Source organism: Oryx dammah, unplaced genomic scaffold (assembly GCF_014754425.2).
Source record: "Oryx dammah isolate SB20612 unplaced genomic scaffold, SCBI_Odam_1.1 HiC_scaffold_16, whole genome shotgun sequence".
NCBI classification, from domain to species: Eukaryota; Metazoa; Chordata; class Mammalia; order Artiodactyla; family Bovidae; genus Oryx; species Oryx dammah.
In genome coordinates this window covers 37,035,573-37,061,831 of record NW_024070200.1, presented here as the reverse complement: position 1 = coordinate 37,061,831, position 26,259 = coordinate 37,035,573, and the positions used below count along the sequence as shown (strand labels likewise).

Sequence of the window (26,259 nt, the reverse complement as noted above, 5' to 3'; positions counted from 1 at the left end):
TTAGAAAGGTTTCTGACGGTCTCTGAACTTGGTAAGGCGCAAGCCGGGAACTGGAATTTTCTCCTTCCGCCTTCCAAAGCGGTCGTGGTAGCTCTCCCTTCCTCACCCCTGGGCATGTGTAAGAGCGTGTCCAGTCCTTTTCAGGTCTAACTCCCTGCAGTTCAACCTCGTATCAAGATCTCACTTTTCCGCTCACTTGAAAGCTCCCCAGTCTCCCCCACTTTGGGGAGCCTATGATCTCATTGGCAGCCTGTGATTGGCAGCCTATGATGCGCACAGGGCACAGGGTCCGTCTCTTCACCCCCACTGCTTGCTGCTTCTGGCGTCTCTACAGAGGGCGTGGGTGAGGGGTCAGAAGGTCTAAAGGGACGAAGGGTCTTATTTCCCTGGCGCAGTTGCAGCTGGTGCAGCAGGGGACTGATGCCCACAGGTCAGCTCTTCCTCTCCTGGCTACTTTTGCAGGTCCTCTGGTGACCTTGTCCCCTGGCTATCCCGCTCTCTTCCCTGCAGCTGTCCACGTCTGATCCCTCCCAGCTGCACCCCATCATCTACTCCGTGCAGCGTTTTTCGGGGGCTCCTCCTTTGCTGCCAGGCATTTCTCACCAGCCAAGACTTACAGGCAGCTCTTCCCAGCCACCTTCCTGGTCTCCACTTGGTTCCCAGGAGATGTATGGGTGTCAGCCCCCAACTGCTCCCTTCCAGGCCTCACACGCCCTCAGACTCCCCTTGGGCAGCTCCAGCCCACCCCTGACTTCAGACATTTCCAGGTAAGATGCAGTTATGGTTGCCATGGTTTCCAAAAGCCAACAGACACACAGCAGCCTCCAGGCTGAAAGGACAGTTGAAGGTCACCTCCTCTCCCCAAACCCATAACACAGTCAGGCAGCCCCAGAAAGGACAAGGGCTTCACCAAGACTACCCAGCTTCTTCCTGGCAGACCAGACTTGTGACCAAATCCCAGGCCTCTCCCTCTAACGTGAGAGGCTTAGCTGTCCTCTGAGATACTTTATATTCTGGAATTTCATGTAAGGGAACATTTGAAAAAGCTTCTGCAGCCTTTTAAATGGACCCTGTGGTGGAGGAGGGTGTATAACTCAGTAGGATGATAACTCGGTGTTTTCCAGCCTTGAGCAGCTGGGTTCTGTCTGGTGAGAGCCAGCCAGAAGGGGCTGGTGAGAGCCGGGTGGGGCCAGGGCAAGGCATGGGGAGCTACTCTTGCTGAACAGCTACTGAGTTCAGGGCTTTGCAGAGGTGAGGGGATGAGCTAAGATCTGGCCTGGGAGAGCTCAAAACCTGGCATTTCCCATTGACTTCTCAGCAGGTAGCTAACCTCTCTGGGTTCCATTTCTGTCATTTGTAAAATGGGGTAATAATCCTCAGCCCCGTTGCCAGCTCAGGGCAACCTCTGACCTTGTGTTTCCTCCTCTCATCTGTGTACATTGTTCCACTGGCTTCTTAGATCAACTGTAGGTGGAGGGAACCATTAGGCCTCTTGTTGCAGGGAGGGAAGTAGAAGCTGAGAGTGCCCAGGACCACAGGGTGGGGTTGAATCTATAAATGGTCTGCTAAACTCCGTCCAGTCTCTCAGGCCAGGCCTGGGCCCCTTCCCTAAACTTGGCAGCCAGTCTGCCCCCAGGGGGCTGTGCCCACATGGAGTGGGCTGTCTGGGGCCAGGACAGGTTGTCCTCCCCAGGCACTTTCTCGATGAGGAAACCTGGGCCTGAGAAGGGAAGTGGCTTGCTTGGGGCTCTGGTCTCTGTGGCCCAGCCAATGCAGCCACCAAGAATGGCATGGGTGTGACAAGGAGGAAGTGGCAGTGGGTACAAAGGCTCCTTCTGTACTTGCGCAGTGGGGGCATGGCAGGGCTGGGGCTGGCTTGCCAGCCTGGACTGTGGCTCACATCCAGGGCCATCCAGCCAAGCGAGCAGGTGGGCCATCCCTGAGGAGAGACCAGAGCCTCCTTCAGGCAGAGGCAGGAATACACTTCTTCTGGCTGGAGCAGCCTGGAACACCTTCTCCTGTAGCCCTGATCTGACCAGTGTGGGGCAAGGGAGGCCAAGAATGGCCACACAGAGTGGATGGCAAGGCCTGGGGTCCCACATCCGGCTTGGGGGAGGTCTCCCCAGGAGGGGGCTGCATCAGCCTGCCACCTGGCACCCTGCCCTGGGGTGGATCACCCTAGATGCCACATGGCGAGGGTGGGGCCTCTGGCTGGCTCTCCGCTCACATCTGCAGAGCCAGCCGGCCCTTCTCCAGGGCAGTGTTCCTCTGACCCAGCCTGGGCACAGAGCTGGCCTCTAAGAATCCATGGTAACTGGATGACAGCCGGAAACACAGCTTTGGTTTGAGGCAGAGGGAGTCTGAGTAATCATCTTCAAAAGTGGTTTATTTTTCATGTTTTAAAATGTAACAGAGTTGCTGGACTATCGATGTCTGAACTGGACTGAATGTCTGATGTAGGTTTGGGGACAAAATGCGTGTGTGCTCAGGCACTTCAGTCGTGTCCAGCTCTCTGAGACCCCATGGACTATCAGCCCGCCAGGCTCCTTTGCCCATGGGAGTCTCCAGGCAAGAACAGTGGAGAAGGTAGCCACGCCCTCCTCCAGGGATCTTCCGACCCAGCGATCGAAACTGCGTCTCCCAGGTCTCCCGCACTGGCAGGCGGCTTCTTTACCACTAGTGTCTCCTGGGAAGCCTGGGGACGAGCTGACCTGCGTGCATCCCCTGGATTCCGATCTTCACCAGCTGAGGGACCTTGGGCAGTCCCTTACCCTCTTCTCCTCCTCATCACCATCCTTAACTCCCTGGGTATGTGGTGTTTTTCAGTAAGAAGTCAGCTGTGATATTCTTGGTATCGTGTGTGGCTGGTGGACTCAATAAACTGCTATTTCACCGAGGGCAAGGCCAGAGGCAGGTCTCAGGTGACAGAGGCTGCAGGGGGACACAAGGAGGCGGGAGGCCCTGCCTTCTCATAGCTTCCATGCTGTGGAAATGTCCATCTGAGCCTGTAAACAAGGGGTTGAAAGGGAACCCAGGATACCTACAGGCTGTGGCTAGTTAGGTGCCAGGAGGAAAGGCCAGGGTGGGCCCCTGGAGGGTGGTGAGCCTGCAGGACTGGTCGATTAACTGATTGAATTATTAGCTAGTTCGTTTCCTCCGGAGAAGGTGATGGCACCCCACTCCAGTACTCTTGCCTGGAAAATCCCATGGGCGGAGGAGCCTGGTGGGCTATGGTCCATGGGGTCGCTAAGAGTGGCATGACTGAGCAGCTTCACTTTCACTTTTCACTTTTATGTATCGGAGAAGGAAATGGCAGCCCACTCCAGTGTTCTTGCCTGGAGAATCCCAGGGACGGGGGAGCCTGGTGGGCTGCCGTCTATGGGGTCACACAGAGTCGGACACGACTGAAGCGACTTAGCAGCAGCAGTTCATTTCCTCAGCAGCTTCCTGAGCCCCACTCTGCCTCGCTCTGAGCCCTGAGTCGAAGCCCCGGAGGCAGGTGAGGTGGGGTGGTGGAGGGGGTGCAGGCCAGCCGGGAACAGCCCCCAGGGAGTCCAGCACTTCCTTGGAACAACCTACTCACTGGTGACGGTGGCTCACCCGGCCGAAGCCCCACCTGCTCTGAGTCAGGGCTGGGCCAGATTCTAGAGCCTGCAGAACTTTGGTGACTTGAGTTCCAAGGACCCCGCCTGCAAGGCCCCTCTGCCTGCCACCTCCTCCAGAATGGCCAATGTAGGTTTGGTTTTGCTTCTCTTTCCACTCGGGGGGTCTCTGTAATGACAGTGGGGTTCCTCTGGGGAATGGGGGCTGGGAGGAAAGAGCAGAGAGTCTGCCGTGGGGCTGGGGTCGGTCAGCCCTCCCCTCCCCGAGGGGCATGGCAGGGTATCAACAGGGCCTGCAAGTCCAAGCCCTCGTCCCGCTCTGCCTATGGGATCGCAGGTGCGTCTTCCCCTTCTCTAGGCCTCAGTTTTCCTAAGGACTGGACAAGGCGCTTCCTAGTTCTGGTGGTCTGTGGTGTCCAGCTCAGAGTGACCCCTCAGAGGGAGAGGGCGGGGGCAGGGAAGGAGCAGAAAGGACTCATCTTCCTCCCTGGCCGCCACTGGCTTTTGTCCTGGGGGTCCGGAGGGGCGGGGGTGGGGAGGCTGGGGCAGGAAGCTGTGGCCTGCTGCCTGGTTAGTAGCAAGTGGCCCACGAAAGTTACAGAAATGGAGCCTGGGGCAGCCACACCAGCCTAGATGCTGGCAGAGAGGCCTGTGGGGGTTGGGGGATGACCACTCTGCCTGGGGCCCTGAGCAGCCAGCCAAGACCCAGGCCCATTGCTCGTCAGCCTGTGGGCAGCTGAGCCTGGTCTTGGGAACTTCTAGGGCTGCTTATGGAGGAGGCGTGCACTTGGGATCCTAACCATCCTGTGGGACAGCAGATTTTACCGTTCTGAGTTGACTGAAGGTGGGCTGGGCCCGGCATGGGGCCAGCTGGTACACTTTGTGGTCTCTCTGCCTTTCTCTACTGAGTCTGATTTTCCTTGCTACTGCTACTGCTAAGTCGCTTCAGTCGTGTCCGACTCTGTGCGACCCCATAGACGGCAGCCCACCAGGCTCCCCCGTCCCTGGGATTCTCCAGGCAAGAACACTGGAGTGGGTTGCCATTTCCTTCTCCAATGCATGAAAGTGAAAAGTGAAAGTGAAGTCGCTCAGTCGTGTCCGACTCTTAGCCACCCCATGGATTGCAGCCTACCAGGCTCCTCCGCCCATGGATTTTCCAGGCAAGAGCACTGGAGTGGGGTGCCATTGCCTTCTGCGCTGATTTTCCTCAGACCTTGAAAAACAACACCTTCTGTTCCCAGTGCGTGCTAAGTTGCTTCAGTCCTGTCTTACTCTTTGCAACCCCATGGACTCTAGCCTGCCAGGCTCTTCTGTCCCTGGGATCCTCCAGGCAAGAATACTGGAGTCGGTTGCCATTTCTTCCTCCAGGGGATCTTCCCAACCCAGGGACTGAACCCATGTCTCTTCTGTCTCCTACACTGGCAGGCGGGTTCTTTAGCACTAGCGCCACCTGGGAAGCCCAGAGCCGGGCTCAAATACCTCTTCCTGCAGGAAGCTCTCCTTGATTTAGACTTCTCCCCTCCTCTCCCCACACACCCACAACACAGCATTTGAGGGGAGGCATGGGGCAGTAATGGCCAGCTCTTTACTCAAGTGTGTGCGGCCTTGGGAAAGGCCTGCTGATTCACTGAGCTCTGAGACGGGGCTGTGGAGTGTGCATCAGGGAAGTGGGGGCTCCCTTCCCCCCATCTCTGTGGCTCATGATGGGGGATGGTCTGTGGAAATGGAAAAGAAAACAGGTAGGTGCTGCCTCTCCGGGCTGGCCCCAGTTGCCTGGCTGAGCACCCTGGGGGTTGGGGTCCTTCCTCAAGAATGGATGGGGGGGAAAATGGATGGGAGCCAGGCTGAGAGGCACAGGAGCTCTGCTCTCAGCTCTGTGAGAGCTAGATCCTGACCCTCGACGTTCACCCCACCCAGTGGGTGCAGGAGGATCCCCCTGAGCCCACAGGGTGAGCCTGGCGTGGCGTCCAGCACACAGAGGATTGTCAGGGAACAGCAATTGCTATTGTTTGGAGAGGCTGTAGAAGGTAGGACTGAAGGGTGTGGGCCCGAGCCAGACAGCCTGGGTTCAATGCCAGGCCTGCCTCCTTCAGGCTGCATCACCCGGGGTACACCTCACCCATCTGTGCCTCAGTTTTCTCACTTGGGCCCCTGAGATAAGAGGGTTCATGAGAAGACGACAGGGGTGAACGGTGCCAGGCACCCCCTAAGGCTGTATCACGGGGCCTTGTGTTGGGGGCCCTTCCCCAGGCCATCTTAGGCTAGAGCGTCCTGACTGTGAGCTCTGATCCCCGCAGGGCTCATCTCTACCTGATGCCTCCACAGATGGGAGGTGGGGGACCCTCTGTGTGCCTGTGTGAAGCCATGTGCTGGACCCCAAGAACTCACCCTTAGATAGGGGAGATGGAGGCTGATGGTGAAGCCAGGTCCTGGCGGTGGTCAGCGTGGTCCTCGCCAGGCTGCACACAGGGTTCCCCACCGGTGGCCCTCACACGGCCCTCTGTCCTGTGTCCCAGTGCAGGGACTTCACCGCCCACACGGGCTACGAGGTGTTGCTGCAGCGGCTGCTGGACGGCAGGAAGATGTGCAAGGACGTGGAGGAGCTGCTGAGACAGAGGTGAGCGCCGGGAGGGGAGGGAGGTGGCTGAGCCCCCAGGCCAGCCTGGCCGCTGGCAGGCCACCCCTGCTCTAAGCGATTCCCCTGTTTTTCCCAGCCTGGGCCTTCCCCCAAGTGGGCAAATATATCTAATGTCCCATCAGATGTGCTTGAACTCAGCCACGTTTATTTAGAAGGGCTGGAGGCCTAACCATCTCAAGGAGGCATCTGCAGGGCCAGAGCCTGCATGGGCAGACCCTGCCACCTGGCTGTGCCCATCTGAGGGTGAGCTTTGGGCAGCAGCTGTGGACAAGACCAGTGCCCGGGGGTTGTCGTTGCAGGGCCCAGGCGGAGGAGCGGTACGGAAAGGAGCTGGTGCAGATTGCCCGCAAGGCAGGCGGCCAGACAGAGATCAAGTAAGGGGGCCCAGCCTGCTTCCCCAGGCACTTTCTGGGCCTTTCAACAGGGTTCAGGGCTTCCCCGGGGTGGGCTGAGTGGGGAGGGCCAGCGAGGGTCTGAGTGGCTCCCAGGGCAGGGTGGCTGGTGGGCAGCTTTCTTGGGTGCTGGGCACTCTGGGCAAGGTCAGGTTCTTTGTGGGGGTGAAAAGCCTGCAGTCTGAGCTCCCAGGAGACTCCCTGGGCAAGGGGCACAGCCCACACTCCCTGGGGGTCTCCATCCAGTCCTGAGAGCCCTGGCGAGGAGTGACAGGACCCCACTGGCTGCCACGCCCCTGCAGCATTTGCTCAGCTCGAGCTTCCAGGAGGGACGTGTGGCCCAGAGGTGGGGGGCCAGCTCCTCACCCGTTGGCCGTGTGACCTTGAAGGTGGCGTTGGTCACTGACACTCGGGGTTTCCGTTTCCTCCTCAGTGAGGGGATGACAGTGCAGCCTTCCTCAGAGGGTGAGGTGCGTCCGGGACTGCCCAGGCCTGGCTGGGAGGGCAGTTGCTGCTGGGAAGCCCCCAGGCCGGCGCCTCTGCGTACAGACTGTGAGAGGGACGCAGGTGCAGAGAGAGCTTCAATTTGAGGGCAGCTAAGGAGAACGTTCTAGCAGTGGTGAGGAAGGGTGGACTCTCCCTGCTGGGTGAGGACTGAGTCAGGCCGAGGGGCGGATAGGACTCCAGGTCCTGGGAGGGCTCGACTGAGTCCTCCTCCTCCTCCCCAGGAGCCCAGAGACCCGACCCAGCCTGTGGTTGCCATAGCAACCCCTGCCCGCACCCCTGCCCCCATTCCCCGCGGGGGTCTGGCTCTGCTCAAGGAAAGTGGCCCCAGAGCCTGTCAGCACCAAAGCCTGGAACCCGGTCCCCTCACTTGAGATGAATAAACAACACTCTCCTGGTCTCCTAAAGACACAGGTGACCCTGCTTCCAACCGGGAACCTGGAGCCAGAGAAGACTCGGGGAGGGCTAGAGGAAGGCTGAAGAATGGTATGAGCCAGGAGACATGGATGCTCAATCCCCAAGGGTCCTGCCTTGGACCAGAAAGCATGAACCCAGCTCCAGCAGTAAGAATGTAGGAGCTCTAGTCCCCGCTTGGTCTTTATAAGCTGTGTAACTGGGGGCAAGTCACAACCTCTCTGAGTTTGGTTCTCATCTGTCCACTCCAGTGGGCTGTTGAGCAGATAAAAATGTCAGGACTGAGGCTGGGTACAGGGGAGGGCATTCCTTACCAGGACACAGTAAGGAAAATGAACGGGGACCTTCTTTGTATTCCCAGGCAGGGGTGGAATCAAGGGAACACGATCCAGGAGTCCCCCCCTGCCTCCTGACCTCCCAGGGCTGCCGGAAAAGGAGAACTTTCCCAGCAAGAGACAAGCCCTCCTGGGGGCTATGGAGGGGGTGCTCCAGGCAGGGCCACAGTGGGAGGTCAGGCTGGAAGCAGAAAGTGTGAGGCACACTCAGGGGGCTGTGAGTCACAGGGGACTTAAAACAGGGAAGGAGAAGCCACCAGTGAAGAGAATAAAGTGGAAATGGAGCCGGGGGGCAGTGGGAAGGGTGGAGAGGTGCACCGTATCTGGCCCTATCTTTAGAACCATGAAGCCGCCAGGGCGAGGCTCTGGGCGGCCCTGACTCCTTGTGTGGTTGTAGGAGGCCAGGTGGGACAAGGTCTGCCCTACCCTATATGCTGTGTGACCCTGGAGTGGCCACTCCCCCTCTCTGAGTCCTGGGTCCTCAGCTGTGAAAAATCACACTCCTGAGTTCCTCTGGGCAGCCACATTGTCAAGCAGAGAGCCCTAAGCCCCAGTGATACTTGAGAAGCATCGAGGGTCATTACGATCTCATGGGCTCCTCCATGAGTCAGACAGATTGGGGTCACCTGGCTTAGTTTAGTGCTGAGGAGACTGTCTGGCCCGGCTAGACCATTTCCTCTGAGGCCCAGCCCTTCTCTGGCCCAGAGAGCTGGAGGGTGGGGTCCCTGGAGGGGAGAGCCTCCCTCTGAGGTGGGAGCACCAGGGTGGAGCCCCAGGCCAGGGCGGGGAGCTAGGAGTCAGGATCCACCTTGCTGCCTACCACTTAGGAGCTGGAGCGTGGGCTGGCATGGCCAGGCCCCAGGGATCAGCCTCCCCAGCAGCAGGAGAGGCAGGAAAAAAACCCCACAGGGGCCTCATTGCCCCGCCGCACAGGTTCCAGAGCAGGCTGGGAGCAGTGCTCGTGAGAACCAGCCCCACCCCGGGTTCCCCAGGGAGCTGGAGTGGCCAAAGGAGCAGGGCAGAGCGGGGTCACCTCCTGGGAGAGGACCGTGGGCAAAGGCTGCAGGCTGGAAAGCTCAGGGCACATTTAGAGCCAGAGAAGCAGCAGGCAGGGGTTGGACTGTCCCCACCCACCTGCTTCTTCCCTTCGGGCCCGGTCCTCTTGCAGCTCCCAGCTCAGCTGATGATGCCCCGTGGGTGCTTAGTCAGTGTTGCTCTGTGAGGTGTGTCCTAAGGCTGGTGAGACCAAAGTCATTGCTTTCTTTAACTATGGGCCAAGCTTCCATCATCCATCTAAGTATGTGCCATGCCCCAAGCTGTGGTGGGGGTATGGGGACTCAAAGGTTTTAAAATAAAGGCCCCCCCGTCCTGAATCTGGGGTCTAGCCCACTGGGGGTGACCTCACTCTCGTGCCCAGTCTTTTGCATCAGAACCTTCCTCCAGAGCCTTCTCATGCACCACCTCCTCCAGGAAGCTCTCCCAGACACTGGCCTTGCCTGCCTGTCAGCTTTTTGGCTTAGACCACGTCGCCCTGTTCTATACCAACCTGGAGGGGCTCTTTGTGTGTAGGGTGAGTGGCAACCATGACAACATGGGTTGCTTCCTTGTTGCCATGGAGACTTGTGAGCTTGTGTTGAGGTTGGCACCTGGCAAAGCTGGCTTGGCTATTCCACGTGGGGGCTGGAAGCTCATCCTCCAGGGCCCATCCATCACTCGGGGACGGGGGCAGCCCTGTGCCTCCTCATGGCCAAGCCCCCTGTCTCCCATGGGACGCTCATTCTCAGCCCCGGAGAGGACGAGTGGAGGGGGCTGAGTGTGCATAGACTGAACGGGGTGGAGGAGGAGGGCCAAAGCCAAGGGCTTCCGTGACCCCAGAAATAGCCTAGCGAGAGCTGAGAGCGGGGAGCCGTCCAGACTCCCCCACCCCTGCTGCCTGAAGACAGAGCATTTTGGCGTCATCCCCTGACCTCAGACTGGCCAGAAGGCCTGAGACTCAGCCACATACATTGAAACGAGGTTATTCTGGCCTTTAGGTGACTTTTGGCGCTCACCTTGTTCACACATGAACTCAGCAAGCATCTGCTGGGCAGTGGCAATGAGGACTGGTCCCCAGCTCAGGGAATCCCCACAAGCTCTTTCAGTGCATTTTAAAGATGCACTAGGTGGGTGCAGGTGGCTTATCAGTATTGCCTGAACCACATATCCAACCCTGCAGAAAGTTCCCCTTGACTCTCCTTCCAACCTTGGGGCCTTTGCTCTGGCTGATGCCCTCATATCTCCCCTGTGAATTCTGCCTGAAATACCGCCTCCCCCAGAAAGCTGTCATCTCTCTCTCTTGCTCATCCTGCTCCGGGTAGGGCACTCAGTGCCACACAAGCTGTAGAAGCTGCACGGGGTAGGGGTTCAGAAAGGGGAATCAAGGCAGGGCTGGGGTCAGTTTCCTGTGCGTACCTTTGTATTGGGTTGGCCCAAAATTTCTTTTGGATTTTTCCATGTTATGAAATACCCAACTGAATTTTTTGGCCAATCCAACAGTACCTGCGAGCAAGGACAGCCCCCACTTGAATCCTTAAATGCTCATGTCCCTGCTTCACCCCCAGATGTCAAGCCTAAGACACTGCTTTCCTGTCAGAAGGGTTTTTTTTTTTTTTCATCATCTCTATTCCTCTGAGCTCAGAGAATGAAGGTATCACTGAAGATACTGCAGTGAGAGCTGGGGCCCCGGTTCTTATCAGGGCTGCTACTCCTCTAAGGAGGCCAGCTCACTCGGGCCCAGCCTCCAGCAGGGGAGTGGGGCAGTGAGAGGAGCCCTTTCCTGGGAGCTGGGAGGCAGGAGCTTCGTGGCTGGCAGGGGGCAGGGGTGAAGATGGCAAAGCAGGGGCCGTGAGATTGTGTGGGCCACACGGTAGTACAGGAGACACTTTCGCCGGAAATGCAAACTGTCTGAAGCAGAATTCTGGGCTGAGTATCCTGAGAGCCAGGTTGAAAAGGGCGATGGGATGAGTTACATAGGAGGACACGGGACTGACAACAGAGGCAGAGGCCTGCACGGGGCTTCCATCCTTGAACGTGGTGGAGACCCAGCAGAGCCGTTGTTGCTGTTCAGCCGCTCAGTCTGTTTGGCTCTTTGTGAGCCCGTGGACTGCAGCACGCCAGGCCTCCCTGTCCTTCACCATCTCGCGGAGTTTGCTCAAACTCATGTCCACTGCATCAGTGATGCCATCCAGCCATCTCATCCTCTGTCGTCCCCTTCTCCTCCTGCCCTCAATGTTTCCCAGCTTTAGGGCCTTTTCTAATGAGTTGCCTCTTTGCATCAGGTGGCCAAAGTATTGGAGCTTCGGCATCAGTCCTTCCAGTGAATATTCAGGGTTGATTTCCTTGCAGTCCAACGGACTCTCAAGAGTCTTCTTCAGCACCACAGTTCGAAAGTCTCTGGGAAATCTTGGTGATGATTTCCCTGAGTGGTCTGGAGTTGAGAAAGGCCTTGGGGTTTATTGAGTATTGAGTTTAATGCATTGGGCTGTGATCCTGGGGACAATGGGGAGGAGAACCAAGCATTACCCCTGTTCAACAGGCTCTTATTTCAGTGCAGTGATAGACAATGTATCAACCTAAGATGATAATAGGAACAAGTGCTCAGAAGAGACAGAGGGGAGAGCCAGGCAAAGAAGCTGCACATAGGGGATTAGCGTGTGCAGAAGCCCTGGAGCAAGGGGGAACACGGTATATAGGAGGAACTGGTGAGTGGCCAAATGACTGTGGGCAAAGAACCAGGATAAGAGATGAGAAGTGAAGCAGGAGGGATGGAGGTGATGGGGCAGGGCCTAGGGTGGTGGCAGTGAGAGGTGGATGGGTAGATTGGGGAGGTGAATAAAAGAAGGTAATAAGGGAGAGGTGTGCATAACCTGGTAGGTGGTGGTGCCTTTGCTGAGAAGGGAGCCCCGGAGGAGGAGCAGGTTTGTAGGGTGAAGAGCCCGGTTTCAGACACTCTGAGGTGTCTGGGATGTGAGGTCCAAAGGGAGGTGAGGACCAGTAGGCTGCAGGCCCTGGCCTCTGGGAGGGGTCTGGGCAGGATGTAGTCATGTTGTGGGTGAGGGATGGGGTGTAGAGAGTTGGCCGTGCTGGGCCTAGAGCAGCTCTAACCGTAAATGGGTCGACTGAGGCAGGAGATGCATGTGCGAGAAGCAAGTGTAACCGCTGGCAAAGTGTCGGTTCTGGCAGAGTCCTGACCTCTCCACGCCCTACCAAGGCAAGTGGGGTGACCATGCCACCACCCCTCCTTCCTCTGCTGAGAGAAAGAAAGTGTCACCACTTGCCAGCTGTGTCGCCACTGACAGTTTCTTCACCTCTCTGACCTTTGTTTATCTCATCTGTGAAATGGGGCTAATGATGGTGCCCTCCCTGCCTGGCAGAGTTGCGAGCGTTGAAGGCCAGCATTGGAATGCACACCAGCAGCACCTGGAGGCTTGTTGAAACAGCCCGCTGGGCCCTGCCTCTGAGCTTCGGCTCCCGGAGGACAGCAGTGGAGCCCGAGAGGCTGTGCTTCTGAGGACTGCCAGGTGCTGCTGCTCTGCTGGTCAGTTTCCTGAGTCCCCGTGGGAGGAGGAGCCCCTTGTGAAGCCTGCCTTGCAAGGACGGTGAGGAGGTGCTGGTGGGTGGAGTCTTCACCACACAGTGCTAGTGGTAAAGAACCCGCCTGTTGATGCAGGGGGCAAAAGAGAACGCGGGCTTGATCCAGGAAGATCCCCTGGAGGAGGGCATGGCAATCCAGTCCAGGATTCTTGCCTGGAGAATCCCGTGGACAGAGGAGACTGGCGGGCTACAGTCCATAGTGTTGAAAAGAGTCACACACGACTGAAGCGACGTAGCACACGCAGGCGGGGGTGGGCCGAGCTGTATCGCTGGGTGTCATGTGGTCATATGGCCACCAGGGGGCAGGCACGCTGCTCTGCACAGGGATGCAGCCAGTGACAGGACGCCTCACCCGGCAAGCTTTGGCGTGTGTGTGCGCGCGCGTGTGCGTGTCGCTCAGTCCTGTCTGACTCTTTGTGACCCCATGGGCCTGTCAGGCTCTTCTGTCCATGGAATTCTCTAGGCAAGAATACTGGAGTGAGTTGCCATTCCCTTCTCCAGGGGATCTTCCTGACCCAGGGATCGAGGCCAGGTCTCCTGAATTGCAGGCAGATTCTTTACCCTCTGAGCCACCATCAGCCTCACTGGCTCTGGCTCCTCGGCTGGCCTGGTGAGCAAGGAGCGGCAGCGTACTTTTGCCTCCTTGGGTAAGGGGCCATGGTCAGAGGCAGAGAATTTTACCCTTGAGAGCAGACAAGCCTCACTTCAGAGCCAGTCTGCAGCCCCCACACACCGTCTCTGTGCACTTGGAGACTCGGCACCCATCAGCCCACGGGGCTGTAGGGGGTGACAGGAAGGGAGCCCACTCTATGGGAGCTGCTTCAAGGGGAGGCCTCCAACCCAAAGGCGAATTCAATGGCATTTCTGATAAGAGGAGGGTGCGTGTGGTAAGCTCTTAGGTGGGGCATTTGGGAGGTACAGCTCAGGTCAGGTTCAGGGGCCTGGGGGACCCCCAGGACTGGTTAGGGTGTGCAAATGTGGGCTCAGAGAAGGGTGGCATAATGATAGCAACCGCTGCAAACCATCTACTTTGCACCAGGTCTTAAGAGACCTTTATACATATAAATTCATTTAATCCTCACAACCATTTTGCTTGTGACATCATTATCCCCATTTTACAGATGGGAAAATTGAGGCATAGAGAGGCTAGGTCATTTGTCTAAGGCCATACAGAGACTGTGTGGCGCAGCTTGGAATGAATCCAGGCATCTGGCTCCAGGGTCTGCTTCTAATGCACATGGGAATTGAGGGCAGGAAGCTCTAGCAGGTTCCTCACCTAGGATTCCAAGTCACCTCCCTCCTCTGCCAGGAGGGGGAGCTCGCCCCTCAGAGAGGCCTCTGCGGGAGAGCGGATGGGTTGGGAGAGGCACTTTCGCATCAGTCCTGTTCTGACCGAGGTGTCTCGCCTTACCCATCAGCAGCAGACAGGAGTGGGTCCTGAGTGAGCTCCGACATCTTAGCTCAGACCTCACCTCTGTTCATCTCTCTGGGTGACAGCCTCCTTGGCAGGACTGCCAGATAAAATATAGACTGTCCCATTAAGCTTCAGATAACAAATATTTTTGAAATGTAAGTATGTTCTAAATTTTACATGGGGCATGTTTATATTCAAAAAGCTTTTGTTGTCTATCTGAAATTTGAACTTAACTGGGTGTCCTGTATGTTTATTTACGCCACCTGGCAACCCTACCCTCGGGCATCTCCCTCCACGCTTCCCATGCTTAGCCAGCTCCTTCCTTCCCTTTGCTTCCTCCTTGGTGTCCTCCCTAGAGTGGGCAGCTCCTGCATGTCAGTTTCACACTGACGCCTCCTACTGTGTTTTCTCAAGCACCCCCAGCTCAGTGCACCCTGGAGTAAGTCCCCATATTCTCTCCTGGGCCCTCTCAGAGGTGTCACCACCATCCACTCAGCCACCAAGCCAGGGACCAGGGAGCCCCTCAGCTTCTCGCTGTACTCAACTGTACATCCCGTTCTTCCTGCCCGAAGGCCCCCACATCTCTCCCCTTCAGGACCTCTGCCCTGATTGTCACCCTCTTCCTCTATAGCCTCCCTTCATCTCCCTCCAAGACATCCTCAGGCCCCCTGCCAAGTCTGAACCCCACCCTCTCCCGCTTCAGTTCATCTGGGAGAGGACTATGGGGGAGGGGCTCCAGGGAGAGAGGGAGGGCCTGAAGATGGGCAGAAGCCGAGAGCATTGGCGGAGGCGGGGGGCAGGGGGTGGGAGTGGGGTGGAGGGGGGGGCGGTGTTGGGCATTGATTGCTTTGTAATTTCCAAAGACAGCGCTTTGCATTCCAGAAATCCCAGCTTGAGTTCTGAGTCAGTGGTCATGGGCTGAGTGAAGGTCCCTTGGGTCTAGGTCAGCGTGTACGAGTGACCCAGGGCCCTCCCACCAAAATAAAAGTCCCTGGGCTTGGCCAGGACTCCAGGTCCCCCTTCACTGTCCTTCTACCGACCCTGGTCTTTCTGTTTTGCAGCTCCCTGAGGGCCTCCTTTGACTCTCTGAAGCAGCGTAAGTCCCACCTGTTCCCCACCCTGGGCTGCAGGGGGACAGGACCTTCTGGGAACAGCAGATCCCCACCGATGGAGATGAGTGGATTCTGGTTGGGAACTGAGGCTGGTGGCAGAGAGGAGCTGTGGGGTTGGGGCTGGGCTGGTCCAGGCAGGGGTGAGTGTGTCACTGGTTGGGGCCCATCAGGCCTGATGCCAGGGACCAGTGTCCTTACTCTGCCCCCAGAAATGGAGAATGTGGGCAGCTCCCACATCCAGCTGGCCCTGGCCCTGCGCGAGGAGCTGCGGAGCCTGGAGGAGTTCCGTGAGAGGCAGAAGGAGCAGAGGAAGAAGGTGAGGCGGGTGCTGGGGATGGGCCCGGTGGGAGACTGCAGTGGTCACCGCGGTGGTAGTGGAGGCTGGGCTCTCATGATGGAGGGCAGGGCAACACCCCAGGCTTGGGGGTGATGGTGATCTGGAGGAGAGAAGAGTGTGGACAGAGGCTGGGCGCTGGAACCAGGGCCTGGCTCTCCAGCCTGAAGGCCCCTCTGGGGCTCTTCCCACTGAGGTGTCTCATGCCAAGAGCGAAGGGCATGGACCTTTTCGATCATCCCGTTACAGCAGACTATGGAGGGTACTCGACAACTTGGGAGCATACGAAGAAGGCAACCTAAGTTAGGGAGTCACCAGAAACTCTGCTTACCTGGGAGAAAGGAAGACCTGGGGGCTCAGTCACTGCAGCCACCCTGCAGGGCTGCCTGAGGCCAAAGTGGACAGAGCTTGTGGGGAATGGGAGGTGTTGAGCTTGCCCTAGCATCCCAGGGTATTTTTCACAGGGGTCAGCTGTCCCTCAATGCATGGGAAGGAAGTGAGGTCCCCATTGTGGGAGGTATATAAACAGACTGAAGGCAACTTGTCAGAGAAGCTGCAGAGCTTGGATGAGAGGTGGGGTTGGTACCCTCTGTGTCCCAGCACCCCCTCCCAAGCCTGAGACTCTCCGATTGGCTGAGTATGTGGCCCTCTGGGAAGGCAGGTATGGACATAGGATCAGCCTTTCAGGGCCTCAGTGATGAGGGTGGAACTTGGACAGGTGGGAGAGGTCAGCACGCAAAAACACTTCTTGCTTGGAGAGGGAGCATCTTTGTACACTGTCCAAAGAATTGAAAATGGAAACTTCCACACAACTGACCTGTGAAGGGAAAAAAAAAGCAACAGTTCATGGTTGGGGCCAGCCTGGGGCTGGGTGTCCTGGCCAAGCCACTTGCCCTCTCTGTGCCTCAGTCTCCGTCTTGCAGGATGGGACGCTTATGTCCACCTCCCAAGCTTCAGGGACCCAACCGAGAACCAGGCCCTCTCTCAGTCTGCACAGGCAGGGTGCTGGCTCCAATGAGTGGCTCTGACCGCAGAAATTTCATGTGGCTATACTCCCTGTCTGCCCAACTGGGGCCTGAGGCTTTTGAGATTCTAAATTTGGGTTCCTGAGCAGACAGTGGGCCCTCAAAGCCCACCCCACAAGTCAGCCCAGCCTTGAGATGCTGGAGCAGGTGACCTCTCTGAGCTGGGACTTGCCTGCAGAGCATCTCTGAGGCCCCAGGATGGCTATTTCAAGCTTTTCTGTGGCCAGTGAGGCTGTGATGTCTGCAAAAGCTATTTTGGACAGAATAATACCTTCTACAGTGTGGTTGGGGTCCCCACGAGTGTGATTGCTATGCGTGGTTACAGAGGCTTGTGAGTGAAGGGCAGTGTGTGTACATTCGCATGTGTGTGTGTAGGCTGGGTATTCTCTGGCTAGAGACCAAGTCCTGGCTGGGCCAGGGAGAGGATACCTGGGGGGAGAGGATACCTGGGGTGCATCCATGCCCCGGGCTCCTCTAGCCTTCTGTTGGGAGCAGCAGTTGTGAGAGAGCAGGTTGATGTCGGGAGAGGGCCGCTCGTTACTGCCCCATCAGAGCCAGGAGGGGAGGCTGGGCCTCCTCCCAGGGACACCCCGTCCTCTTGGCCTAGGGGAGCGTCCTGAGGCTACAGCTCCATGCTCAGAGCCTCATGTCCCCTGCAGTACGAGGCTGTCATGGACCGTGTCCAGAAGAGCAAGCTGTCGCTCCACAAGAAGACCATGGAGGTGAGCCTGGAGGGGAGGCTGGGTTTGGGGTGTGGATCCCAGGAGCCTTGGGATAGGGCTGGCTCAGCCTTCCATCCAGCAACAGGCACAGCAGCCTGTCAGGTTCCTGGAGCGCACTGGCTGCCAGGGTGCCATGCAGATCACTCCGGGGGCTCTGGCCCCTACCCTTGTTGGGGAGGGGTGCTCCTGACTGATGGGTGAGCAACCAGTCTCGGACAGTGGTCCACAGGGTCACACACGCTGTCAGCTGGGGATTCCGCAGGTGAAGGGAGAAGGGACTCCTGAGCCGTCTGAAAGGACCGCGTGCTCAGGGTCTGGCATCGTGATGAAACACGGCATTTCCCGAGCCCTGAAGGTGGTCTGATGTGACCACACCTCTGAAGAGGCGGGGGCATGGACCAGGCTACACTGTCCCCAGTGGGGAGGGGGGCCTGGGAACAAGACTCCCTTCTCCATCTCCATTCCAGACCCCAAGATCTCTGTCCTTGGTGTGGAGGCCCCCTTTCCATCTACAGCCCCTGACAGGGAGAAGGGAGGTCGGGCTCAGGAGCCTCACCTTGGGGCCCCCAAGTCACGCCCTTCCACACACACCGCCCCCCGCCTAGTCCAAGAAGACGTATGAGCAGAAGTGCCGAGATGCAGATGATGCTGAGCAGGCCTTTGAGCGCATTAGCACCAACGGTCAACAGAAGCAGGTGGAGAAGGTGCGTGTAGTCACCGAGGCTGGGTGATCTCATGGGGCTGGGGCAGGGCAGGAAGGGGTGCCGCAGACTCCCCCAGGCAAGGTTTCCTAGAAACTCAGGGTCTAGTTAGTCAGTTTGATCCCCTTTGCTGTCTCCAGGCTGCCCCCAACGACCCATTCCTCAGAGCAGGCCCACTGCAGCCCAGGCCCAGAGCCCACAGGGCAGACGCTAACCCTCACCCAACCCTTCGGAGAAGGGCTCAGTAGGCCCATGTCCCAGAGAGGAAACAGGCCCAGAGATGGTGAGTGACTTGTCCAAGTTCTCAGAGCCAGGCAGGAACAGAGAAAGGACCCCAAACCCAGGCTGTCCAGAACCCAAGCTCTTGACTACTCCAGCCTCTTGGCCAGGGTGGGAATATCAAAGCCCCCCAGGACCCACAAACACATTTGGCCCATTGCACAGACAGGAAAGCTGAGGCCCAGAGAGGGCAGGGGCCTGCAGGTGAGTTGGTGGCAGCAAGTCGGGGACAGCGCCCAAGCCCAGCCAGCAGGTCCAGCAGCGGCTGTAGAGCCCCAGGTCTGCATTGCTTGCTCTAGGTCTCCAGGTCTAGTTTTCACATGTGTCTGCATGACCGGGTTTCTGTTTTATTCCTATTTTATTGGAAACAGCCTGTGGTCCTTTGTGGGGTGAGGCTGGAGTGGTTCCGGAGGGTCCCCCTCAGGGCTAGCGTCTGCTCTCCCTGCCCTGTGAGAGGTGGCCAGGAGGCTGTGACAGAGGCCCTTCAGGGAGGCCCAGGGAGGCCAGGAGCCCGAGGTCTGGGCTGGGAGGCGCCCGGGCCGGGCCTCAGTGCCGCTTTCCCTTGTCTCCTCAGAGCCAGAACAAAGCCAAGCAGTGCAAGGACTCAGCCATGGAGGCAGGTACGCGGCTAGCCCGCCTCCTTAGCTTAGAGGGTGGGCAGCCTGGACATCTTTCCCCCCGCAGCACACTGCCTCCACCCTGGGACACAGTCCCACACTCCTCACTCTTGCTTCCTTACGCAAGTAAAATGAAAAATTCATTTTCTCGCATTTGCCAACACTGTTCTTGGTGCTTTGTATGTTTTTACGAATGCGCACAACAATCCTATGAGGTATTCACTGTTACTATCCCTCTTTCTTAACAGGTAAGGAAACTGTGGCACAGAGAGGTTATTTAACTTGCGCAGGGTCACACAACCAATAAGTGATGGTAACTGTATTTGAATGCAAGCCATCTGGCTCCAGGGCTGAGGACCTTCACAGCCACTGATCAAGGGAGACAGGCCCACTCGTTGCACATACACCTCTCTCTCTCTCATATACACTGAGACACATCACAGCCTTCTCTGGGCATAGTCTCCTCTATCCTCCTCCCGATGCCAGAAGATTCCAACAGCCCTCATCTCTGCTGACACAGCTCTGCCTTCTGCCACACCGCCTGTCCCAACACCCAGGCAGAGGCTCCCTTGGCTGGCAGTCACAGAGCTCACGGTCCAAGCCCGCTGGCTTCCCAGGCCACCAGCTCCCAAAGCTCCCCTTTACCCTCCTCCAGGGCCACCCCCTCTGAGCCTCAGCTTCTCATCTGGAAGGTGGGATGGTGAGAGGCCCAGACTCTGACCTTAGGCTCTGCCCCAGCCCGAGGCAGCTGGAACACAGTGGGCGCTGAGCAGCTCTCCAGGAGCAGAACCAGGGTGAGGGGCCCTGAGGGGCGCTCATCTGCGGCTCCAGCAGCCCGGGCAGGGCTCTCCAGGGAGGAGGAGGGCACTGAGGGAGCACAGGGGTGGGGTGGCTTCCCTGAGGACCCCTGTGCCTCCAGAGCGGGCATACAGGCAGAACATCGAGCAGCTGGAGAGGGTGCGGAACGAGTGGGAGCAGGAGCACCGGGCCACCTGCGAGGTGAGTGACCTCTTGGTGCAGAGCTGATGACCATTCCTGCTCCGGCCGCTTCGTGGGGGAAGAGGGGCCGCAGCGGGGAAAGCCAGCCTTCCTTCACTCGTTTGCTCATCCACGCACTCCAAGCCCTCCCCAGGGAGCTCCCTGCCTGGCTTTGTGCTTGGAGTCCCTTTCTGTAGGCAGGCAGGCAGGCATCCTTCGCTCCTTTTGGCTGAAGCTGCAACTGAGGCTTGAACAGAACCCATAGCTTCCCTGGGCTCTGCTGATGAACAGGGCCTGGGAGACAGGATTCAGGGTCCAGTGCTCCTCTTAAGACACACCCCAGGGGTGTGGTAGGGTCTGGGTAAGGGCAGAGGGCAGAGTCCCACAGGCAGTTCAACTTCCCAGAAGCCTCAAGGGCTGGCACAGAGGTGGGGGTGGGGACCCCCAGCCTTTAGGCTTCCTTTAGGCTTGGCTTCGGCAGGCCAGGTCTGGCTGGTCAACTCCAGCTGCGCTGTGGGTGGGGCCCAGCCTGGCCCAGCCCTACAGTGACCCCCATCTCTCCTCAGGCCTTCCAGTTGCAGGAGTTTGACCGGCTGACCATCCTCCGCAACTCCCTGTGGGTGCACTGCAACCAGCTCTCCATGCAGTGTGTCAAGGACGATGAGGTGGGGGCTGAGGGGGAGGCGTGAGGGGAGGGCAGCCTCCAAGCAACAGTGAGGCCAGTCCACCTGAGCCTGTGAGCAGACCTAGTCCTCTGTGGCCTGAGCCCTGGCCTCAGGGCCTCAGAGCCCAGCACCGAGCCTCTGCCCCAGGCCCCAACAACAGGGAGCTCGGTACTGTGCAGGCCACGGCCTCTTGGCCTAGAAGATGTGCGTTGTGGTTACCCTGGCGTCTGCCCTCTCTGCTCGCCCCAGCCCCAAGGCCTCAGCTCTCCTATCAGAGCCCCAGAGCTCTATTCCCTCTGCTGGGAAGGGGAGGGGAGGGGAGGTGGACACAGGCCCTCAGAGGTTTGCAGAGGCTGGGGGACCCTGGGGTTGCCCTGCTCCAGGCCTGGTGCTTGCAGGAGCCGAGGTTCAGTCCCTCTTCTGTCCCCAGATATCTCCAGGGTGTCCTGGCTCCCCCGCCTTACTGAGCTCTACGTGCCGGGTGGGCCCCCCTCAGCAGAAAGGGGTGGCCACCTCCCTGCCAGGGGCCTCGATCTCTGCTGATGCAGCCCTCGATCGCTCCCTTTCAGTCCTGACTCCCTGACCCACCACTCTTACTTGCCTAATCCCTTCTGCCCATGGGTGTGGAGTTTTGGGGGCTTTCTCCCCAAATGACTTGAGCCCACCTGGTGGCCTCATTGTAGCAGAGGGAGTATGAGTTCTGAATCCTCTCATGCTGGATCCAAAGCCCAGCGCACTGACTTCACGTCCTGCTTTGTGATCTTGGGCAAGTCACTCTCCCGAGCTTTCGCTTCTATAAATGAGGAAGTCCTGTCTCCCACAGAGGATGGAGAGGGATGCAAAGAAATGTGCACACACTAGGCGTTCAGGAAACAGGAGAAGCTGCCAGCCAGGGCTCTAGCCCTTCAGGCAGGCCTGGGGCAGTTACACCTCTAGGTCCCTGGTCAGGGTTCAAACCCAAAGAGTGAGGCAGGCTTGATAATGAGCAGCCTCTGCTCCCCACCACCCCCAGCTCTACGAAGAGGTGCGGGTGACGCTGGAAGGCTGCAGTGTGGACGCTGACATTGACGGCTTCATCCAGGCCAAGAGCACAGGCACTGAGCCCCCAGGTGAGGCCTGCCTGTGGGCAACACAGCTGCTGGGTCCAGGTCCTCCTTCCCTGGAAGGCCTGGCCTGGGTTCTCTGAGCCTCAACTGCCAGGACAGAAGCAGAGTGGCTCACAGCTCCTTTCTGGGTGCCAGGCCCAGGGGAAGGTCAGGGACAGAGCAGGCCCCTGGCTGGGTCCTTAATGTGCTGCCTCCTCGAGAGAGGGGACAGGCAGGGCCTAGGACACTGTAACACTCGAGGGGGGCCGGGTAGGGAGAGGCAGGAGCCGCCTCAGAGTACCCCCTCCACTCCACGGTTTGGCACCGCTAAATCTTGAATCTAGAACGTCTGGTCTCGGTACCCACAGTGGGATCTCTCAGGGAAGTGAAAGGGGCCCCCGTCCTCAAGTACCAGGGCAGGCCAGGGCAGGATGGGAAGGTGGGGCCCCGGTCTGGGTCCCTGGAGGGGGAGAGGAGGGGGTGTCAGAGGGCACAGGTCCCGCCTGCCCTGCCCTCGTCAGCCTGGGCCTCTCGCACTTGTCACCTGCAGCGCCGGTGCCTTACCAGAACTATTACGATCGGGAGGTGGCCCCGTTGTCCAGCAGCCCTGGTGTCCAGCCGTCCTGTGGCATGATAAAGAGGTGAGCGCCTGCTGGACACCAGCCGGCTGGGACACACGGAGCAGGGCGAGGGGAGGCGGGCTGCCAGGAAGGGGCCGGCCCCTCCTCCTGCAACTGGCTCTTCCCCACGTATTTATTGGGCACCTGTTGTGTGCCTGGTGCAATGTCTAGGTGAGGGGCACTCTTGGGGGACAAGACAAGATTCAATCTAGCCTCAGGACACCCTCAGCCCAAGGGGAGCCAGGAATGAAACAGTCGTACCCCACTTATTCACTAGCAGCTGTGCTGAGAGACTCCAGGCGGGCTCACCCCTTGAGCTCTGCTGCTGGCCTGGTCAGAGCCTTGGACTGGCAGGCCCCTCAGCCGCTGCACAGGATCAGGGCGGAGGAGTGGGCCCTGCAGCCAGTGCTCTTGGAGAATTCTCCGGCTTTTTCCAAGCCCCCTTCCCTGGCCTGGCTGTGGTAGGTGCCAGGGTCCTGGCGTCAGGCCCCAGTGTGTCACTTGCACAGCTCACATACCTCCTCTAGGCCCAGGGCCTGTGAGTGTTGGGGGCAGACTCAGACCCTAGGGCCCTCCTGGTTCAGGCCTGTGATGACAGCCCACTGGGAGCACCGTAGCTTACTCAGGGTGCACCCACCCTCCAACTCCCTCAGCCAGTTCCCCGAGTGCCCCATCTCTGGGCATCTAAAGGAGCATCGTGGGCTTCACATGGCACCTGTGCCCCATCCCCAGGCCTCCATGACCTCCTCTCTCCCTCCAACCTAGTGCAGTGGAGGCCCTGCCTTTGAAAGGTGGGCGTGGGTGGGGGTGGAGGTGACGGAGCTCCTGGCCCTCCGAGGACGGCTTATTTCTGAGGCTCGTGGGCCCCACGGCATGCTCCTCCAGGAACCATGAGACAGCAAGGACCCTAGGAGGCGGGCATTCCCACCCTCACTATCACACCAAAACCACAGGGGACTTGGACCTCCCTGCACCCCCAGTGAGGGCCAGATGCCTGCACAGGTGGTCACTTAGACAACAGGTCTGAAGAGCTCACTGGGGGCAGGGCTGAGAAAGGACAGAGGAGGGGCCTGATGAGGACGAGAGAAAAGAGGGAAAGCAGTCCCGCAGGGGAGGCCTGGCTGCTGGAGAGGACAGGCAGGGACCCTCGGGTGGGGCAGCTGAAGCCAGGCAGGGCCGCGGAGGGGCAGGGGAAGTGAGTGGAGGGAAGAATGGAGTCGAGAGCGTAGACGACCCTGGGAAGGCAGGCAGCGGGGCCGGGCGCCTCCAGCCCCCGCCTGCTGGGCTAACCCTCCCTGGCAGGGCAAGTCTGCATCAGACCTTCCCACACCTGCCAAGTCTACGCTCGCCTGTCCATGTGCTCTGTCCTGGACCCTCAGCTCTGCAAACGCTGCCCAGGAAAGGTCTCTGGGTCCCACCTTGCACTACAGGGCAGCTTCCTACAGGCCCTGCCCCTGACTGAGCCCTCAAGACCCCTGGGTGTCTGGCCTCGTCCCTCTTTCAGTCTTGTCTCCTATACACCCCAAACTGGTCCACTCCACTCCCCAGACTCCTCTGCCTATATGACCTGCACCTCTGCACTCCTCTCCCAGTCACTGGCCATGCCTGGCACCTGGGCTCTGTTTGGTGAAGCTAAGTCTTTGCAGACTTAGCTTGAACCTACCAGGCCAGGAAGGTGGGTTCTACTCATGTAAGCTCTCAGCACCTCTGCTTCAGGGCCCCTACACGGGCCTCCGTACTAGGTGCCCCAGTGTCTGCCTCTTGCTTCTTGCACTTTTTTTTTTCTTTTATTCAACATACTTGCATAACTCTAGTTCAGTCCAGGTCTGAACCAAGCACAGAGGAAGGGGGTGAATCAGCCCAACACTTCCTCCTGGACGACCACTTTGTATGGTCGGCAAGTGGCGGGGCTGGCCAGGCTGGTGAAGGTCCCAGCAGGGTGTGAGTGGGCTGAGCTCTAGGGGGCAGCTCCTTTGCCTGTGGGGAGGCTGGAGAGGGGTCTGGCCGGTGTGGGGCCCAGGCCCTGGAGCACAGAAGTCTCAGAGCCGCCAGTTTGGCCCTGTGGGGAACAGGTACTGAGAAGACATCTACAGGGTAAGGGGCTGGGAGAGTGCTGCCGGGGAAGAGCCACTGGGACCACCCTTTGGAGAGCCCTCATGCCCAGGGGCACCCCATAAGTCACATCTGTGCCTGGAAGCTAGGGCCGACCTTGCGGGCTCCCTGCCTCATCTACTTCCCCCGCCCCGACTCGCCTGTCCTTCTTGCCCCCAGGTTTTCTGGGCTGCTGCACGGAAGTCCCAAGACCACACTGTCAGCGGCTTCTGCGGGTAATTGGGGGTGACAACTGTCACCCTGGTTGGGGGGAGGAAGAGGAGAGGATGCCTACTTGGCACAGATGGGCCCTCCAACAGCTGGGAGGTTGGGGGATGGGAAGAAGCTGAGCAAGTCTGGGGATGCTGTGAGTCAGGGGGGCCTCCGGGGACTACTGATTTTTGCAAGGGGTGGGCGCCAGGCCTCACTTTGTACTCAGCCTCTACAGAGACCCTGACTCCTACCCCTGACCGGAATGAGGCTGTCTACGCTGCCATCGCCGTGCAGGAGGCGCCAGGGCCCCCCACCGTGCCAGGCCAGGACTATAGGGCACTCTATGACTACACAGCCCAGGTGAGGCCCCCTGCCCTCCCCTCCTTCTTGCGTGGACACCAGCGTGCCCCAGGGTGTGCTCACCTGTGGGCACATGCAGTCTGAGGGTGCTGGGGTGGGTGCCCTTAGAATAGCACCTGGCATTCAGGAGGGACCTGGTGCACACCTGCTGAATGAAAGCTCATGAACAGCACCAGGCCCTGGGTCATGTGGTGTCCAGGCAGGTGTGGGCACTGCTGGGGCTATGCATGTGTGCAGCTAGCTGGTGGAGCTGGGGCTGCCCGAGGAAGCGGTCTGAGGGGCTGGCTCTGCATGCGTGGGTAAAGGCCTTGTTCCCCATGACCATGGGTGCCCAGAGCAAGTCACAGTCGGAACTAGGTCCTCAGCTGTGCATGGTTGATTTTCTGAAGCCCACAAGGGGAGGACGAGTAAAGGAGCCACAGGGCAGCTGTGCCCAGATCCCCAGAGACTCTAATTTGTCCCTGCTTTGAGGCAAGGGGTACAGAGCTGGACCCCAGATCGACTGGGACTGAGGCATCTCCTTGGGACTTGGCTGGCTACACTGACTCCCAAAGCCTGTGCCCTGGGGAGGGGGCGCAGCCCAGGAGAATGATGGTGTGCTTGCCAGACAAGGGCTGGCTGTCCTGGGGAATAGCAAGCACCCCTGCTCCTGACTTGCTAGCTTGCTGTGTCTCAGGCAGGGAGCGGGAGAAGGGAGCAGCTTGGAGGAAAAGCCAGGGAAGAAGCCCCAGGTTGTGACAAACCGAGGGGACAAGAGGATGGTCTCTCAGGGCTGCTCTAGCCCAGAGTGGCCTTCTCTTGCAGCCCCAGGAGGCCGCCATGTCTCAGCTGACAGCCCAGTTGCAAGACACTTACTGCCTGGGGCGGGTAGCCTGACCAGAGGCCCTCCCAGCAGGCCCCTTCAGCTGGATGTGTTTTCATTCTCTTGCCCAGAACTCTGATGAGCTGAACATCTCTGCGGGGGACATCCTGGAGGTCATCCTGGAAGGGGAGGACGGCTGGTGGACAGTACAACGGAACGGGCAGCGTGGCTTTGTCCCTGGCTCCTACCTGGAGAAGATTTAAGGAAGAGACAGAAGCCCCTCCCTGGACCTGTCCTGCCCGTGGGGCCAGCCGTGCCCCCACCACCCCCTGGCCTTGTGGGGGGCCTCAGACAGAGCCTGCCCTCAGGGAAGGTGCCAGCTGCTCCCCAGCAGTCTTTCCCACAGGGAATAAAGGAGCGCTCTTTTTCCTCCTCGCATCTGTGTCCACGTGCTCCATTGGGAGGAGGTAAAGGAGGGAGGAGTCCAGGAAAGCAGAGCTTCCCACCTGCAGTGTCGTCACTGAGGCTCCAGCAGGGTCTGTGCCGGGTCTGCTGGGGATGGGGAGGTACCCTAGTGCGGGGTCCCTGCCAGGGAGACACACTCATAGCTGCCAAGGGGAGAAGGCCACAGGGGTCAGGGAGGAGGGAGTAGGGGTCAGGGAGGACTGGGGAGGGGTCAGAGAGGGATCAGGGAGAAGCCCACGAGAGCCAGGATGGGAGAGAG

At 58.9% G+C, this 26,259-nt stretch overlaps 1 protein-coding gene across 3 annotated transcripts in view; it reads left to right on the top strand.

Annotated features, from left to right (window-relative positions):
• The window catches only part of PSTPIP1 (proline-serine-threonine phosphatase interacting protein 1), a 44,664-nt gene extending 18,691 nt beyond the window's left edge, over window positions 1-25,973 (top strand). Inside the window, exons 1-15 of one of the 3 annotated variants that reach the window (XM_040257313.1) lie at window positions 3,504-3,732; window positions 6,119-6,219; window positions 6,540-6,614; window positions 14,993-15,027; window positions 15,253-15,359; window positions 17,062-17,124; window positions 17,730-17,828; window positions 18,679-18,724; window positions 19,641-19,720; window positions 20,266-20,364; window positions 21,377-21,473; window positions 22,000-22,090; window positions 24,341-24,396; window positions 24,600-24,733; window positions 25,667-25,973. In XM_040257313.1, coding sequence (XP_040113247.1) covers window positions 3,724-3,732; window positions 6,119-6,219; window positions 6,540-6,614; window positions 14,993-15,027; window positions 15,253-15,359; window positions 17,062-17,124; window positions 17,730-17,828; window positions 18,679-18,724; window positions 19,641-19,720; window positions 20,266-20,364; window positions 21,377-21,473; window positions 22,000-22,090; window positions 24,341-24,396; window positions 24,600-24,733; window positions 25,667-25,798 — 1,224 coding nt within the window. In that variant the 5' untranslated portion in view covers window positions 3,504-3,723 and the 3' untranslated portion in view covers window positions 25,799-25,973. Of the gene's footprint in view, window positions 1-3,503; window positions 3,733-6,118; window positions 6,220-6,539; window positions 6,615-14,992; window positions 15,028-15,252; window positions 15,360-17,061; window positions 17,125-17,729; window positions 17,829-18,678; window positions 18,725-19,640; window positions 19,721-20,265; window positions 20,365-21,376; window positions 21,474-21,999; window positions 22,091-24,340; window positions 24,397-24,599; window positions 24,734-25,666 lie in introns of those variants that run through there. The other 2 variants (XM_040257311.1, XM_040257312.1) reach the window with 2 other exon arrangements.
• Window positions 25,974-26,259: the final 286 nt, after the last annotated feature.